Here is an 18566-nt window from a genome sequence, read left to right as displayed (position 1 = left end):
CGAGAATGAAAGTTCCTTCCATAGAAGAGAAACAAGGAAACTAAGAGAGTGCAAAATAAGATGACGTATTAAACGTTCGGTCATCGTTTTATTAATTGCAAATAACTTTTAAAAGAATTTTGAAAATAATCTGAAAATTTCGTTCTATTCTCGAACGTATATTTTTAGTAATAAAGTTCTTCTGGGAAACTTCTGTGAAATTCTATTATTAACAAGTGAATGATGTATCGAAGAGAAAGAAAGAAAGAGAACATCTATTCTCTTGAATGCTCTACACGAGTTTATAATAATTCTCTCTAGTTTATTTCTGACGATTCCCGAAGGTGAATATTTTGTAGAAATATTTATACACAGAAAATCTTACAAAAACACGTTTATTTCGATGTATCCGACGAGTGATCGGTCTATTTTATTCTGCACAGGAATTTTTCTCTTGTTCCTGTCTATTTCAGATATATTTATTGCAAATTCACGGTGCGTTTTGAATTTTCTAAAAATTACGTACAATAATTTAACAAGCATGTTTCACTTATAACTATCTATAAAATACTAACTAATTCCCTATTATTATTAAGTTAATATAAAATTTAAAATATGTCAAGAAATAATTACCAAACACATAAGACGAATTTACAGAATTTTCCCCTAAATTAATATCCTAATCATTTCTTCGTCAAAAAAGAAAAAAAATATTCTATAAGAGCAGCTACGAAAACGTAAATAATTCCAAAATAATTATCAAACCAATAAAATGAACGCACAAAATTTCCCCTTTATAAGTGATATTTACATAACTGTATCAATCACTACAACATCTCTTCGTTCGCGAGGAACATGATTTTCAAGTACTCCCTAGATCAGCTGTCAACAGGTGTCAGTGCCAAAAGAGAAACCGAGCGTCTGCCTATATATCGACAAGTACTACTTATGAAATATTCGATTAAACTCGCTTCTGTCACGAGTAGACAGTACAGATACTCGGTAATGCACTTGAACGTTCGAAACTCCACGTGACGTGAGATTAGGGATAATGTCAAATTGACAGACGCTATTCCAATGAACCGCCGAAGTGAACTGTTTCACTGGAGAATAAACTAAAGGCTACAATATGTCCTGCAGTATATCTTGTCTCTATAGTTAGATGCCTGCCGCCCCACCCATTCTTTACCACGCATCTCTTTCGTGAAAAAAAAAAAAAATTCATCATACCGTGCACAATGCGCACGACAACGTTGCACAATTGTTCCGACGAACAGGTATCACCCTTTTGGCATAGAATTGACGGCGAATCTTTTTGAGAAGTAGGCCAAATTTTGTTCATTATTTATTTTAGTACTAGCTCGTGGGTCACTAAGTCAGTGGCGTCACTTGGAAAGGGGGAGGGGAAGATGATTAAAAATTACTTCTTTCGGTTCTCACTTCAATCCTCTAAAAAGTTTACGTTTCTTTTTTGTTTTACAACTTTTACTTTTGCAAGTGAAGAGCAAAAAAATAAATGTCGACGTGAAAAAATTGATATAAAAGGGGTGACATCATGCCCAGTCACCCCTGCACTGTACATTAGATATATATACTTTATTTCTTAATATTTTTTTATTGTCTGTTCTCTCTTTTATTATATAAAAAATTAGCAAAACTACCCATTCTGAGAATGGGATCTAGTGTGTTTTTTAGTGTTTATTACATCCGTAAAATTTCTTGGACACAAGTAACTCATATAACATTTAAGACTTGAAATACCTATATGTATACATAACCAAGTCGTAAAGTCCTCCATAAAACACAATTATGCATTTATTTCTCACTTTTAAGCTCTAACCGAACACATGTAATTTTCTTAACATTTTTTGAAAAGAGGGATTCGAAAAATAATTAAAATTCTTTTATATATATGATGATAAGTTTATAAAGATCAACGCGTGGGTCATTTAGGTTCGCCATCATTGGCATAAGTCTTCCTCCTTGTCCAATTAGTCACTGGTTATACTTTATATAAGTACGTGTTAATAAGATAAGAAATATGTGAGACGCGCGTTGGCTTGGAAATTTAAATAGAGGTGGAAAGTGTCGCTTTTGTGATCTATGATTAATAAATTTTACTTGAAATACTCTTTGAAGGATGATAGGGTAAGGTTTGATTAATTTTGCTTGACAAATTAGCGTAGAGTAAGAATGCAATATTTTTGCAACAGGTTGCAATTACAGTGGCTATTCTATTTATTAATTAATCATCAAAGTGTCGATTGAGCTCAAGTAAATTTCGTATTATTTAATATATTGTATGACAATTAAAATAAATTATATCATACATGTTATAACACGTTTACATTTCATATCATTTAGTAGCACTTTCACAAAACTATTATGAAAATGATACTATAATCAAATTTTATATATATATTAAAAGCCACTGCAGATTTGTTTATTTATACGTAATCGTCTCGAATCGTTTTGAAACTTCGGCATACTTTCACCATTTAAATCCATCTGGCGAAGCGATAAAGCAAAGCTATACTAGACACGAGGTAAATTTGAAAACATTCTAAAGATAGGATACACAAACATAATCCGTATTCCGTTCGAAGAACGTCGAATAAAATCGCGAGATTGCCAACTTTATTCGATTTCAAGCTAGATAAGTTTAAACTTTCGAGCAAATTTAATTTACGACTATCAAAATTGGTTTATGTATCGAATGAATTACGCGCAGCTATTGTGTACCTCCTTCAACAGCAGCGACAGAGTCGATATTTCACTTTACACAAGAGTAAAACTTGAACAATTTCTAATTTATAGTCTCGAGTTCTTTTTATTGCTCCTGAGTGTTGCTTTCGTATTTTTCGAGGGGACTATTTTTAAGTAATTTTCAAACAATAATATGATATTTAAAATAAAAATAAAAATCTTTATAGGATGTTTCCTAAGGTAATAAATAACAGAAACTGGAAATATTATGAATACAAGAAATAATGACTCACTGTGAATGTGTAAAATCCCTCTGGTATCGGTTGACCACCAAACTTGATGCTGAGGGTGTAATCACCAGCATCCGCCACAGTATAATAAATGTTCACCGTGCCATCGCCGTTGTCTTCAATATCGATATCCACCACTTCACTGAAAAAATATAAACGAGAAACACAAGATTAAAACCAGCAAAAAGATTCTTTAACAATTAATCAGACTTCTTTTCCTTCCTTTAATGATATAAAATAATGTAATGTTCATATAAATTGAATATTAAGAATTTAGTTGTAATGGCCTTTGATATTTTCATAATTTTACGTTTAACATCGTATTAATAATTATCGATAAAATTTATTGAAGATGCTCGAATATAAAGCTCTGTGAGATAAGTATTAGAAGATTTACAGAGGGAAATTTGACGTCTCCGGTGGAACACAATTCTTGTAGGATTTCTTAAAAATTTTATTTTTATTCCGTCTCTTCCCTCGTAATTCCTTACGCTAAAATAACTTTGCACGTTCTATCTTATTTTAAAAAGTTTCACCGTGACCCCGATATTTATTTCTGAATCGTAAATTTATTGACGTTGAGTCTTTTGATACGACTTCTTAACTCTGGATCCGTTGGTATGTAAGCTATATTTATAGAGACAGCAACGTTCCCTCCCGCAAACGATACGCAAAAATATTTTTCACAAGTATGCTGTCGTACATTACATTATCTCTATTTCCAATCATTGCAAGACATTGAACAAATTTCATTTCAAACATTTTTTTTTTTTTTCGAATGACAAATAACTGCCGTCGATAAATTAAATTGTATCAAGCTACATTAAATTCTAAAATGATCTAACAAAATTCTAAAGGTGAATATTTTATTTCAAACGCTTGATTTACGTAGATCGCGTAGATTTATAGGGTTGGAAGTGGCATGACGTTGAGTAAACATCAGTCAATCATTCGAAGAATCATTCCATTGTGTATCCATTGGTGTTTATCCGAAAGACTATCTCCTCGGCAAATAAACGATTTACATTTTGGCACAAAGTGGTGGTCAGTGTCGTTTGAAGTAATAGCAGATACGCGTATCTGTGACACATCTCTAATTGCCAATAGACGCATTAATAAATCGCGTTCACATTTTACAATTGATGTCTTACACGATCAGCACATCGAATTGGATATTTTGCGAAGTTGTTTCACGAATTTAAAAGCTTTAAATGCTGCATTTCGGATATTTTTATATATTTTTGTGTACTAAAATTGGAATTTTCCATAATCATCAGGTAAAAATTATTTGAAATATTCGAAGTATCCCACGATGAATTTCTGTTAATTTCTACTGATTTTTATAACTTCTATTTAAAATTCTTCTTTAGTACAACAAATATTTTAAGTATAACAAATATTTTACTTTAAATGTCTACATATTTTTGATCCGAAAAATTCACAATACATACAGTATATCACAATACATACATACATACATACACAATACATTCACAATACATACATACATACATACATACATACATACACAATACATTCACAATACATACATACATACAGTAAAAGAAATTTCTATTTAAAATCAATTTCATAAAAATACGAAAATTCTGCAAACATCCACAGTCTAGTTGCAACGAATTGTAAAAAATATTCCACTTCGTACGTATTTCTGCATAAACATTTCTCATAAAGATTCGCAATTTAATTCTAAATAGAAATTAGAGGTGCCTACCTTCCAGAGGTAGATCGTATGCGACAGGTGACCGCACCACGGCCAGCATTTTCAGTATCGACAGTGATACAGTACTCTTCACCCTGAGCCAAAGTGCGTTGAATACCTTCCTTGATTTTACACTTCTCGGCTTTACCAGTGGATACGCTCTGAACGTTGATAGGACAGCCTGGTATTTCTTTGTCGCCGTATTTAACGTTGACTTTGTAACGGCCGCAGTCGTCGGGTAGATAAGTCGCTTTGTACTTTCCATCACCCAGGTTCTGAATTTCAACCTTGCGTGGCACTTGATCTGGACCCTGAGATGAGAAGAGAAAATTGTTCTTGACCATTGATTCAAAATCATTTAAAATCATTCGCAATTCTCAATATTTTACTGGTTTCTAATAAAACTTTCGAGAGTGTAACAACAAATTTTACTAAAATACAAAAACAAAATGCCTACATAGTTCTGCTTTTTCGATTTTTCTTTTCACAATGCCACATCAATTGACATATTTTTATGAAACTTGCGATTAAAAAATGTATAAAACATAAAATTATTTATTATTTGTTAAAATACTCTCACAAATGGTTCGAATACTTTTGTGAGCAACTATATATTATATATTGCATGTATATCTACTTCAAAATAAATTTAAAAATTTCAAATAGTTCCAAAAATTCATCAATTTATTTATGCTAATAAAATCTCAAAATATTCTATTTAACACGCGTCATATATTCATTAAAATATTCCCACAAGTGCGTGAATCGTCTTGCCCAATTGAAGGGATTGTTGCACTAAGGAAACTAATTTTAGTAAACCAGCGAAAGAACAATTAAAAATTACGTACTGTTTCAAACATCCTACAGATTTACGATTAACTAATATTCTTGTCAATAAACTATTACTTGGACCTTGCTATGAAAAGTTTTCATAATTGAAAACATCACAATTATTACAAACGAAGAAGCAATATAAGTGACAAGATAATGAAAGAAATACATATATATTAGAGGTGTCCGAGAACCTGAAATATTGGATCGGATTCCTTCTGTTATATCTTTTGGTTTAACAAATTTTATATCGATTCAGTTTCTTTCCTAGTACATATACTTATGTTTGGATGCATATGCTTCAAATGGCGTAATAAACCAGTGGTATTTGCATACTTAGTTTAAAATTCAGGGTGATAATGCGTGCATTCCGCTTTTGTGTCATCTTTTTCTTGAAAATGTTTCCAAACAGAGCTTCTCTTTACCCTCTTCCTTTGCACGATATCTTCTGCACTACTTCCTGCTACCACAACTTTACTCTCACTGTCACTCGACATTCTTTTTAAAGATTTTTAATCTTTATTAAATTCACACAGATTTTGAAATATATCTGAGCTTTCCGAATTTCTTAACGATACTGCTCAACAGCGTACATAATGTTCAAGCACGCAGTCACACGTTTGTATACATCAGGTCACACGATTCTTAGAATCCGTGTTTCCAATAACTTCACGAAAACTGGCAGAAGTAATTGAAAGAATGTTGTCATCACGAATTCTTTTTAAGAGTGTCATATAAACGTGTAACTGTGTATTTACATATTTGGTAAACTCCTATACAGCACTGCAGAGTAGCTCGAGAAACGGTAGCCGGGTTCCCGATATTTTCGAATTCTCCCACGCCTCTAGTGTATATACTAATCGCAAAGTTCCAAGGGATCGTTACAGACGAAGAATCCTTGATTCTTTACTCACCAGTACTTGAACTTCAAGGTCGCCGTAACCAGCCTCAGACGTGTCGACCACGAAATTAATTGGGAAAGACGCGGTGCAAACAGGAGCCACACCAGGACCCGACACAACAACCTTATTCGGCTCTACGGTAGGCAAAACCTGAGGCTTGAAAGGACTTCCTGGAATGTTCTCACCGTCGAACATCACTCCAACTTGCAGATCGCTGTCAGGTGACGGCGGCTGATACGTTACTTCGAACAAACCGTTCCCACAATTCTTGATCACTGGCTTCTGAACGCGTCCTTTGTTGGTCTTCAGCGTGACGTTCAATTGCGCCGGATTGCATTTCGACGTGTTCACCATGAATTTTGTCGGGATATTTTCTCTAACGACTTCTAAACCTTCGCCGTACGCGGTCACGTTGCTCGCTTGCTTTTCGTCAACCACCACGACTTTGAACGGCGATCCAGGAATGTGTTGCTCGGCGAATTTGATGGATATGTCGTAGTCACCAGGCGAGGGTGGGAAGTATTCCACCGTGCAGTAGCCATCGTCGTTTCTCTTACACGCCACCTCTGCGTAGTCAGTCCCTTCCATCAATAACGATAGTCCGCCGTTTCCGGCATCTGAACATTATGAAAACGATGTATCACGATTTTGTAATGTTAAGATTGTAATTGTATTTGTAAGGATTGTTAATTTTATTTCGACTAAATATTATAATATTATTATCATTACAGATTATAACATTTAATATTGATATTAAATAATTATATAATATTGTAGTATTTATATTTGTATTAAATATATACGTATATGTATTATTTATGTATATTATATAATTAAATATTATATTATACATAAATATTAAATATATTAAATGCTATATTATACATCAATATTAAATATAATTAATATTGTATTATATAATTAAATATATAATTATATTAAATATATACGTATATGTATTATTTATGTATATTATATTATATATATTATATAGTTAAATAAAACCGATAGCTAATTTATTTATCTTGCGGGATCATTTTTCCAAAGTAACTTGTTTCCATTTTGTTTATTTTGTAGATATTCCAACAAGATATTTTCTTAAATGAAACGCGCAAGTTTAGAAACAACCGATTGCTCGAAATTTATTCGAAATACGTGACTAGTCTATTTTACCTTTCGTTTCTACGACGAACGTGTTGTACTTATTCACGTATCCTTTTTCCAAACCCGGTCCATGCGCCTTGCATTTGCTAGGATCGCTGTAATATTGAACGTTGACTGTGAACGGCGAACCAGGAACTGGAATGTTATCGTAGCGTATGTCTATAGTGTGAGGTCCTTCCTCGAATGGCTTGTAACTGACTAAATAGGTTCCGTCCCTTTGTAGAGCGATGACTTTTTCAGTGGTATTACCATCAGGATTGTTAATTATGCAGGACAATTTGTCGTGATCGTTTTTCGTCTTTGGAAGCGATCGCGCGTCCACCGTGAACTCTGTTGCACGATTCACGCACGGGCCTGAAATTCATCGAAAAAATATGTTATTATAATACTCGTAACAATCTAATATATTAACAAACAAACGTTTTATTTCTATCAATGCCACTGCTAAGATATTCATATTATAAAAAGGTAATATTTATAATAGTGGAAATGTGCAGGAAAATTTGTTATGATAAATGTAGCTTCGTGTGTGAATTTAAACACTTGGGCAGAATATAAAATATTATTTCTTGAGTATGAGAATGCACGGACATATGCTTGTAACTTGAAACTGAAACTTAAATAATCAATATCAATAAAATTTCAAACATTCAGCAAAATAAGGTAATAAGCTTTTGTAGACAAATCAACATGGATAACGTGGAAATTCACTCTAAAACAGCACAAACCAATCGATTCGCTATAATACTATACACTAACTTAAAATAAAAGAAAAGAAAAATTTAATGTATAAATTGAAGCGAGAAAAGAAATACATATTTCGTTTGCCAGGCGTTCTACGTAATATTCAGCGTTTGTATACAAAATCGACAGAGCGTTCGTCGAGCGTTGCAATACGTTCGGCGAATAATTTACGACTGCCTGTTTGAACTTGAATGTTGTTAAGAGGTGAAGGGAATTATATACGCATCCGTTTACCTAGTCTAAACGCGCGACTTTTACGAGCGATTTTAAATCAATGTTACCAGCTGCTCGTGAAATTTGAAAATTTAGTTTCATCTCAATTCCAATTTCAGTACAGTTTATGCATGATTTTAATTATTAATAATTGTACAATTAATTAATTTCTATAATTCTTATATATCTATTAATAATTGTACAATTAATTAATTTCTATAATTCTTATATATCTATTAATAATTGTACAATTAATTAATTTCTATAATTCTTATATATCTATTAATAATTGTACAATTAATTAATTTCTATAATTCTTATATATCTATTAATAATTGTACAATTAATTAATTTCTATAATTCTTATATATCTATTAATAATTGTACAATTAATTAATTTCTATAATTCTAAGAATTGCGCAAAAATTATTTAAAACAAAAATATATTTCAATTGAATGTTTATAAGAGTTGTAATAAGGATTGTAAACGCTTATTCGTTGAAGAGAATAAAGAGAATCAACTATTTCATTCTAGTTATTTATATAAAATCTCGACATTTTCTTCATTTTCTCTAAATCTTGATTACGATTTGATCATAATTTGATTATGATTTTATTTGAATAGCGTTTTCCTAACAAGCAAACGAAAAATTAAAAATACCACACAGCATGCATAGAGTGCAGTTTTTCTATGTGTCAAACTGTGTAAAATGCAGCACTGTCATAAATTGCAGCATAATAAACATTTCTACGCAATGAGAAAAAATTGACACAGATGAAACATATTTCATTTTTATCTCACTTAAAACAGGAACGAATTATTTGTGTCTCCTTTTACTACATCTGTAATTTAACTCCGAATTATTTTTATAAAATAAAATTCCCCGAAATATACTTCATCTGTCTCATCATCCACCTATTTGTATATCTATGCAATGAGTCACAGAATTATTTGCACCCTCGCAATTATATTTAGTTATACGATTAATCTCAATTTCCAATTGTATTATAATAATTTGCTATTTTTAAGTAATATTTTTGAAAGATGGAAAGTTCAATTATTGCACGATAAATTCTATAATATACATTATCAAAGAATATTAATCATTTGAATTCAATAACCATGAGAGTACAAATACTTTAATGACTCGCTCGAAATTAGACTGCGAATGTTTATGTAAATTCAAGAAAATGGAATATAAATTCGTCTCGTCTGCTGAACATCATGATTCATTATTTCTAATATTTTATATACAAGATTATCTACATACAAAAAGAACTAAAAGTCTATTCCACTCTTCTGATAAAATAAATTTTCTATACAGTTATACAAAAAATATTATACAATATCTCAAAAATTCCCCCAGAAATGCACAAAAATCCGCAGTCCGCTCGCAACTCTCTGCATTCTATTACACACGCAAAATGGAACGCTGGCAATTTCCAGAAGTTAATGAAAGCAGAACTCCTCGGTAAATCACGGCAAACGGTACCGTTTGGTTGAATGCCGGTTCCGGTGACCTTGATCTTCGATACATCGACGTCTTTCACCACGATCGCCTGGAAAGGCGAGCCAGGGATGTGCTTCTCGTTGAACGTGATATTGATCCCATAATCGCCGATCTCGGTTGGCAGATAGGCGACGGAACAGGTCCCGTCGCCGTTGTCGCGACAATTAATCGCTGCTTCGCACGGTCCTTCGACCGTGACGCCGAGATTACCCTGGCCAGCGCCCCGAGTGTCGATCACAAATTCCGCCGGTTTATTTACTATTCCGTGCGTCAGACCTGGACCAGTGGCTCGTACCTTTTCTGGGTCTGAACCGTGCACGCACGTTAATCGGTACGGTTGATTCGATATCGGCTCACCGCCGAAACTGATTCCCAAGAGATATTCGCCCAGCTCGGTGGGCGTGAAATTCACGAGGTAGCCTTCACGAATCGGCACCACGTGCGCCTTGACACGGTTACCCGAGGGCGCGGTTATCGTCACCTGAAAGTCCGCTGGCTTGCCCGCGCCTTTCGTTATCACGAGGAATTGCTGCAGGCTGTTCACCGGAGCCGCTGCGACATGGATTTAGTTTGGAATTTGTTTTAGTTGGAATTCTCTGTCGACATCGATGAGGTACACGAGTATGTAAAGAATTTGAGGTTTATGAGTGGTTGGTTCTTCTGGTTTGTTGTGTATAGTAATATGTTCATCGAAGAAGTGATAGAAGTATGATATGATATTGTAGAATCTTGATTGCCGTGACACGGTAACTGAATGATAGTCTAGTAATAATGTAATAAATATTAACAGTTTGGGAAATCGTCTAAAGTATCATGAATATAATTTTTCAACATCTATAGTACCTAAGAGTTAATAATAAATTTGATTAATCACGAGTTCAATGAATTATAAGTTAAATAAATGAAATCTTCCATAATATTTCTGTAACTCTTCGACAGCTACAATACTATAAAAATTAATCACATTGAATAACAAAAAATTATATACCAATCTTTTCTAAAATATTATTACATCCAACACGAAAATTCCCTGAGTCACCTATTCGATGTGAAAACTAAAATATAAAAATAAACCAAATCAGATACTCACTTTCTGCAAGGCCTTCCACTTTAACCTCCGAGATGTCGATGTGCGATTGAACGTTCACTTTTATTGGACACTGAGGTGCGTTCAGGCCTCCATAATTCAAATTAACGAAGCACGTTCCTGGTTCGCGTGCTACGTATGTCACTGTATAAGTGCAGTCCTTGTTGTCCGACAGTGAAAACGGAATCTCTTTCTTGTCAGAATCTTTTATGCTCACGCGAAGTTGGCCTGGACCAACTTCGCGACAGTCGACGACAAAGTGAGTTGGTATGTTTGATTTGACGCCCTTCTCGAGTCCAGGTCCGTATGCTGATAGCTTAGCAATATTCAACGGTGCTTCCACTTTCATTCGATAGGGAGAGTGTTTCGTAGCTACGCCACCATAATTCACCTAAGAATTAATTATACCGATGTTATTATTATTCTACAAACTATACGATTTTATTACATTAATTTATTGTATTGATGATATTACAAATTATATCGATGTTAATTATATTCTAGTTTATGTAGCCAATTTTTCCTACAATTCACACTCACAATCGATTTACATATATCAAGATCGAACGTGTTAGTTTCGATAAGTCAAATAAAATTCTGATATTTTTTAACTAACCATTGTATGTTAATTTAAATATGTTTATGTACTCTTAATGAAAAATAACTTAGGCTGAATGGCTTCTGAACCATCTATATAATTATAGAAATATAAAGCTTGCGAAATCTTTTTCTGTGTCTTACCATGATAACGTGATTTGATGCAGATATGGGAGTATAATGACATTGCACAGTGCCATCGTACTTATCCTCCAACAGAACAGAAACGTTTTTTCCTTGAGCATCTTGCGCGATGACTTCCAACGGCGCTTGGCCAGCTTTTCTTACGTCCACTGTGAAATTCGTTGGTTTTTTACAGTGAAGTGTCTCCGCTTGAATTCCTGGACCATATACCTCAACCTACAAATTTACATTTTGCATATACCTCAACCTACAAATTTACATTTTTTTTATTTAAAATTGTGCTGTATTTATTTTATGCACATATCTTTGTATGTGCAAAATAGATAATAAAATTCTTGAAGAACTGTAGATATATTTTATAATACAATTGCAAGTATATGAATCCATATTACATAATTGTTAGTACATTAATATATTACATTTATAGACTGTTCGTTGTACATTTTTTTTCAATTTCAAAACAAGTACAGGTATCGAAAAAACACTATCTTTATAAAAACCTCCTATCAATCGTCGAGAATAAAAAAATATATCAAGAATAAAAGCTATAAAATTCAAATAAAAAGTATATCATAAAGACACGTCAAGAGTGAAGCTGAAATAAAAAGATAAGGGCAAACCTTGTCAGGATCGAAGTCGCTTTTCGGCAAGATATGCACGAGGTACGGTGATTTCGGAATGTCCTCGTTGTTGCAACGAATATGAACAGCATAGTATCCTGGAGCAGTTGGTAGGTAAGATATAACACCAGTTCCATCCCCATTGTCATGACAAAAGATCTTCGCTTCCGATGGTCCCTCGATCGCGAATCCAAGGCTAGCAGTTTCTCTTTGCGTGTCGATAATAAATTTCGCCGTGTGACCAACGATACCACCGCGGAGACCAGGACCATAAGCTTTGATCGCCGATTCCTTGTAAGGACCAACGTTCACTTCGAAAGGTGACTTGTAAATTTCTTTTCCGCAGTACGTTATCATCACCATATATCGTCCCTCTTTCATCGGCGTGTAATTGCACTTGTACGTTTTTGAATCGACTCTAACCACTCTGGAAGATTATTTATAACAAGGTTCTATTTATTTGGGGGATTTTTATTTTGGAGGAGTAATTTGTATAGTGTAAGTTGTCTAATTCTGTTATCTTGTAAACTACTTGTAAATTTATTACATAAAAGAATGTTTCAAATGAGGGTTGTATGCAATTACGAATGTTAGATAATACATTATTAATATAATATAGTAATTTGTGTATATAATAATTACTGTAATGTAATAATTTATTTGCTCTCTCCTTGAGCACAAATTTGAAAGAATATTAAACCTCAAATAAAAAGCTATTAAGATATATTAGTTTCTAAAATATAAGCAAGCTTTATATTTGAGAATATTAAACGCTGAGTAAAAAAACTACTAAAATAAGTACTTATTGCTATCTCTGAAACTTTTTATCAAGAAAAAAATTATTAATTTCTTGAACTAACTAGTTTTTTATCACAATAATTTAATATTCTTTTAAATTGCAAGGAATTCTTTCACTAAGTTTTATAGTGTAACACTTCCTTTGGCGACTTATTGTATATATATCTTTAACTCAAGAATATGTTTCAATCAAGATTTTACAATCAAACATGTTTGAAGAAAGGAGTATGATTAGAGTATAATTACTGCACTGATTGATTAACCCCTCCAGGACCAATGATTTTAATTCCAGGCACATCTTCACCAAAATCCTTCGTAACTATGACGAAATCTGCATCATCCTGAACGCGGACTCCATTCGGTAACAATCCTCGTCCATAAGCTCTACACTTCTGAACCTCTGATGTTGAGCTTATGTTAACGTTGAAGGGACTTTCAGGTATAGGTTTTCCAGCAAAGGACACATTCACCGAATGTAAGCCAGATTCAGTCGGGATGTATTCGCATCTCCATACTTCTGGTAGAGTTTGACGTAATTTCACCGGCACGCTTAACCCCTGAAATAGAATGACAAGCTTAGTAGTAGTTTAATTAAATATAACCCCTTTAAATCATATTCTTTATGTTAATTTCAAAGATGTTCAAAAATTAATTAGATACGACATTAATTATAGATAAGTTCATCGCATTAATTTCATCGCATTCGATGTACAAACAAGATGTACAATGATTAACCAAAAATCAGTGTCCAAAATTGTCAAAGCTATTTTCTATAATTCTACTATTCTAGTTATTTTCACATGTAATTTCAATCTGAATTTCGAATATAGTTTACTTACTCGAATACTTTGGCTACACCTTCATAGAACGCATTTTAAAACTCAAACGATATAAAGAAGACAGTTGAAGATCCGATTAAAAAATGCAACTGCAAAAGTTTATAAATTACTTCTTTAAATCAGTTTCTTTTGCAAACGAAAATTCGTTCGATTTATGTTCGATATTCGTTCGATACATTCAAATACTAGCGCCACGTAACGATGAAACTATGGAACTAATTTCACCGCGTGTTTTGAAAATGCGAAATTCTTGCCACCTACCAGACGAGTTAAATTTGGCAAAAAATAACAGAAGTACCGAATATGCTAGCGACTAATCACTAATTATTCGATTTCTAAAATACGTCCGCACATTTTTGGAATTAGATAAAGTATAAATCTTAATTTCTGTTCAATTAATAACACGCGGTAAAATTAGTTCTACAGTTTCGCCGCTACGTGGCGCGGTGTACTACTATTTGAATGCTCATAAATCAAACAAATTTTTATTTGTAAAAAAGCTAATTAAGAGAATTACTTTACAAACTTTTACTGTTGCACTTTCCTTCTTGTATCATTTGAACTTCGAAGTGCATCTATAAAAGTCTTTACGCACGAATTCTTTTTCGTAACTGTACTGAATAAATACGATGAATTTATATTTAATTTATGTTATAAATAATTAATTTATAAACTTTTTCGAATGTAATATAAAGTACTCTAAGAGTCTAAAGAAATATTTATAATTGTTTCATTCATAATGTGATATCAAAAATGTATCACAAGTCTTATAATATCCTCTTCTCTATTTGTAAAATATTTTATCAGAATCGAAATCTAAACGTCTTGTATAATTAATGAAACTCATACAGTTAAATTCTCTTCAATAATGTATTACTTGTGCGTTCAAAATTGTAACTGCAGGTGCACCACGTCCAGCAGTTTTTGTGAATATACCAAAGAAGGTAGATCTGTTTAGTGCAACTCCTTCTGGCTGTAATCCTGGCCCACTCGCTGTAACTTTGTTAGGATCGCCTGTTGGTGTGTCTACATTTATCACGTATGGACTTTTTAGAATTTCTCTTCCGGCAAAGAATATTTTCACTTTATGCGGCATTGCGCTCCTCGGAGTGTACGACACAGAATAGGTGAGATTTTTGTCATTGTTGAATCTGATATCGACCTTCAAGAGAAAAAATTTGTAATTATTAAAAATGTTTTATATATTTAATTGCAATTTAAGTAGCACTTAACAGTAGAAATATTGGCTTTTAATATACAGGTATAATATATTATGTATAACAATGTACAGGTATAAAAATATAAATTAATTATTTTCATTAATTAAAATTCAAATAATAGATCCTTTACAGTGAAACAATCCATAGAAATATCTTAATGAGATATTCTAATTTAAAATACCATTTTTACACAATATCTATTAGGTATCTGTATAATAATAAATATCTGACTAACTAATTTTCATTATTTCCTCTTGAAAAAATTAGCGAATACTCTTCGATCATTATTACAATATACGTGCATTGTATCGATACAAATTTATAGTTTCTTCAGAAAAAAATTCCGAAAGAAATAGCACTTAAAGTTATTGATGAAATCACCAATTGGATGATTCATCTGTTGTAATTTGTGAATCCTTGAGTAAGTATTTATTGGAAGGTTGTAGTTATTAGCAATGTAATTTATGCGAGTGTACATTTATTCATGTTTCTCGTGCAGAGAAGCTTGTTCTGTGCCAACTTGTGGTTGACTACCTAACAATTAAACCGTGCGTGCCAAAGTTAAAATCCCGACGTTTTAATTGCTCGTAATTTTACACGTTAGTTTTACAAACCTTTGTGTTATACTACATTCAAGATATTTGTAATCAATTTCATAATATGTTTTATATATATAAAATATATTATATATATATAAAACATTAAAAAATATATTATATTATCAAATATAAATGTAATTACCAAAGTAAAGATAAAATAAAGTCCTACTAATTTGAGTAGATAAATTCCTGTGAAGTATTTCGTAACGGTAAATAAATGTGGAAACATACGTAAGTATAATTATTACATCATGTACATCCTGGTTTATAATCAATTTCTGATTACAATATAAATGGAGCGATTTCCGGGATGACGGTCAACCACATTATACGCGATAAGTAATGAATACGTAACATAATAATCATAGCGCGTGTAATAATCATAAATAAATCGTGAAAGTGCAAAACGTATCAATATATAAAATTTGTTATAATTTTTAATCTTAATGAAACAAATCTCTATTCGTACTCCATCTCTTCGGTGAGCTTTTGTAAAATTCGATACAATATATCATAGACGTAGGTAATCAAAATTTAGTTAAATGAAACATATAATTCTTTAATTAATTCAAATTATAATTTCCCTAAATTTTTCGAACGCAGATTTTTAAATCTATAAATTTATATTTTTACAAATACAATTAAAATTTTACAAATACAATTAAAAGATTGAATTGAAATAAAAATTTGCTCTGCTTATTGAAAACTATAAGAAATAGTCAAATAATTTGAATATTTTTCGAATATTTTATACAATTTTGAATAAAACTCTGATATATTTTAAAGAGAACCATTCATATTAAAGAAAATTATTCTTACCGGAATTTTATTTCCTTGAGCATCTTCCACGATGACATCAACGTCTCCTTTACCAGCAGAAAATGTTTCAACAGTGAAAGTAGTCGGTGTTGATACAACTACACCATTTGGTTCAATTCCAGGACCGTAAACACGTACTCTACAGCAAATAAGAAAATTACAATAATACACGAGAAGCAAAAGAAATAAAAAATTAAAACGACACATAAAAATTAAAAAATTAAAAGTACTAATAGAAGTCACATTTAAAATTCACTTTCTAAAACACTTCTACAATTCTTGCTAAATTTATTATATTATAATTAAATTACTTGTAATATATTATAATTGCTTAGTGTTTGTAAAAGCTGCCACATTATTATAACATTTAGTTTAAACAGCCAGAAATTAATCGCGTCAAACTTAACGACTCTTAATCTTAGGTAACAAAACTTATCAAGGGGATGTTGGAATAATTATTATTAACTGTGGTAAAAAAATATGAACAACAATGTATGATATTTACGCAACTTACCGCGGTGGCGGAATACTGCAACCGGGAAATAAAACAGATTTATTAATCACAACTTTCTGTCATTAAACATTCACTCTAAGAGAGTAAATATAGAAGAAATAATTGATATTTTTACTTCCATATTTAATACCTATTCTATTTATAAGTAATCTACAATTTATAATTTTATATCGATGATATATAATTTTATTATTTACAATTTTTATATTATCAAATGTAATTCACGATCTATTTTAATTTTTCTACGCAATGTAATATGATACGAAACATGATCGAAAAGAGTATTTTCTTTTTCATTTACTCGCCTATTTCGATTAGTACGTGGTCTAAGAGGTGCTCCTGGCTTTAGTTTTGCGTTAGGGTATTGACTCAAATATGTCATCATCGACATTTCGTCTATATTTGGATTAACCATCTCCTCTGGCTTGATGAGCTGTGTAAAAAAAAATAATAATAAAACTAATCATGTAATTTATTTTGGTAATTTCAACTTATTTTAGAAAATAAAATGAACGGAACTAACAAATAAACAACGTATAAGTTTTTTTGCGAACTCTTCTCACGAAATAATACAATGAATGAAGATCACAGTGTGTTACCTGAGGTATGTTCAGCCAATCATCGGCTAATTGCATTGCTTCTGATGCATTTCGAATTGCATCATTTTTATTCCAATTCTGCCAATCGGGACAAAGACCGGATGCAACTCCATCGACCAAAGCACCGATAGCACGACCATCGTTCCAATCAGTAGTGAAATTACTGATTGATAATTCGGGAACTTTGCTTTTGATCCACCTGATGAGTCTTTGTTTTGGTCCCTCGGTCTGGGATCCCTCCTCCCCATTCCAAAGAGGCATCGATATCGAATAATGTAAAATTAGGGTCCATATTAAACCCAGGATTAACTTGAGCTTCGAATCGACGATGTCCGTTGAATCTGTAAAATGATATTGTTGTTGTGAGAATTAATCATCAAATGATATGATTCTTTAATTAATAATAGATAGATATAATAATAACTATTGTAATATATACATAACGAGTTTCCTATTAATATAGGAAATATTAATAAATATTAATATCAAATATTCTTAGTAAATGATAGAAAATTACCTAAGTATTTGAGTAATTAATTGAAGTATTTGATTGATATTTCTTGTCAATTTAAAGAATCAATCCTTGACTGACATCTTCGATTCTTTCGAAAGAGAAAACTTTTAATTTTGAAAATTAAATTTCGAGAGTTGCGACAAATTGTTAAGAAAT

General features: G+C 32.0%; 1 protein-coding gene across 4 annotated transcripts in view; it reads right to left on the bottom strand.

Annotated features, from left to right (window-relative positions):
• The window catches only part of LOC122535277 (filamin-A), a 57085-nt gene that overhangs the window by 26119 nt on the left and 12400 nt on the right, over positions 1–18566 (bottom strand). The window contains exons 3-16 of one of the 4 annotated variants that reach the window (XM_043666676.1): positions 17897–18237; positions 17603–17730; positions 17298–17312; positions 16784–16922; positions 15023–15307; positions 13553–13863; positions 12509–12935; positions 11889–12104; positions 11151–11538; positions 10043–10612; positions 7602–7946; positions 6441–7045; positions 4708–5006; positions 2979–3117 (exon numbers count right to left, since the gene is read on the bottom strand). In XM_043666676.1, the coding sequence (XP_043522611.1) occupies positions 2979–3117; positions 4708–5006; positions 6441–7045; positions 7602–7946; positions 10043–10612; positions 11151–11538; positions 11889–12104; positions 12509–12935; positions 13553–13863; positions 15023–15307; positions 16784–16922; positions 17298–17312; positions 17603–17730; positions 17897–18237 (4208 nt within the window). The remainder of the gene's footprint in view (positions 1–2978; positions 3118–4707; positions 5007–6440; positions 7046–7601; positions 7947–10042; positions 10613–11150; positions 11539–11888; positions 12105–12508; positions 12936–13552; positions 13864–15022; positions 15308–16783; positions 16923–17297; positions 17313–17602; positions 17731–17896; positions 18238–18566) is intronic. The other 3 variants (XM_043666677.1, XM_043666678.1, XM_043666679.1) reach the window with 3 other exon arrangements.

This window comes from Frieseomelitta varia, unplaced genomic scaffold (genome assembly GCF_011392965.1).
Source record: "Frieseomelitta varia isolate USP_RPSP 00005682 unplaced genomic scaffold, Fvar_1.2 scaffold_693, whole genome shotgun sequence".
Classification (NCBI taxonomy): Eukaryota; Metazoa; Arthropoda; class Insecta; order Hymenoptera; family Apidae; genus Frieseomelitta; species Frieseomelitta varia.
Note: the sequence above shows the minus strand (reverse complement) of the source record. Positions and strands in the feature narration are given on the sequence as shown.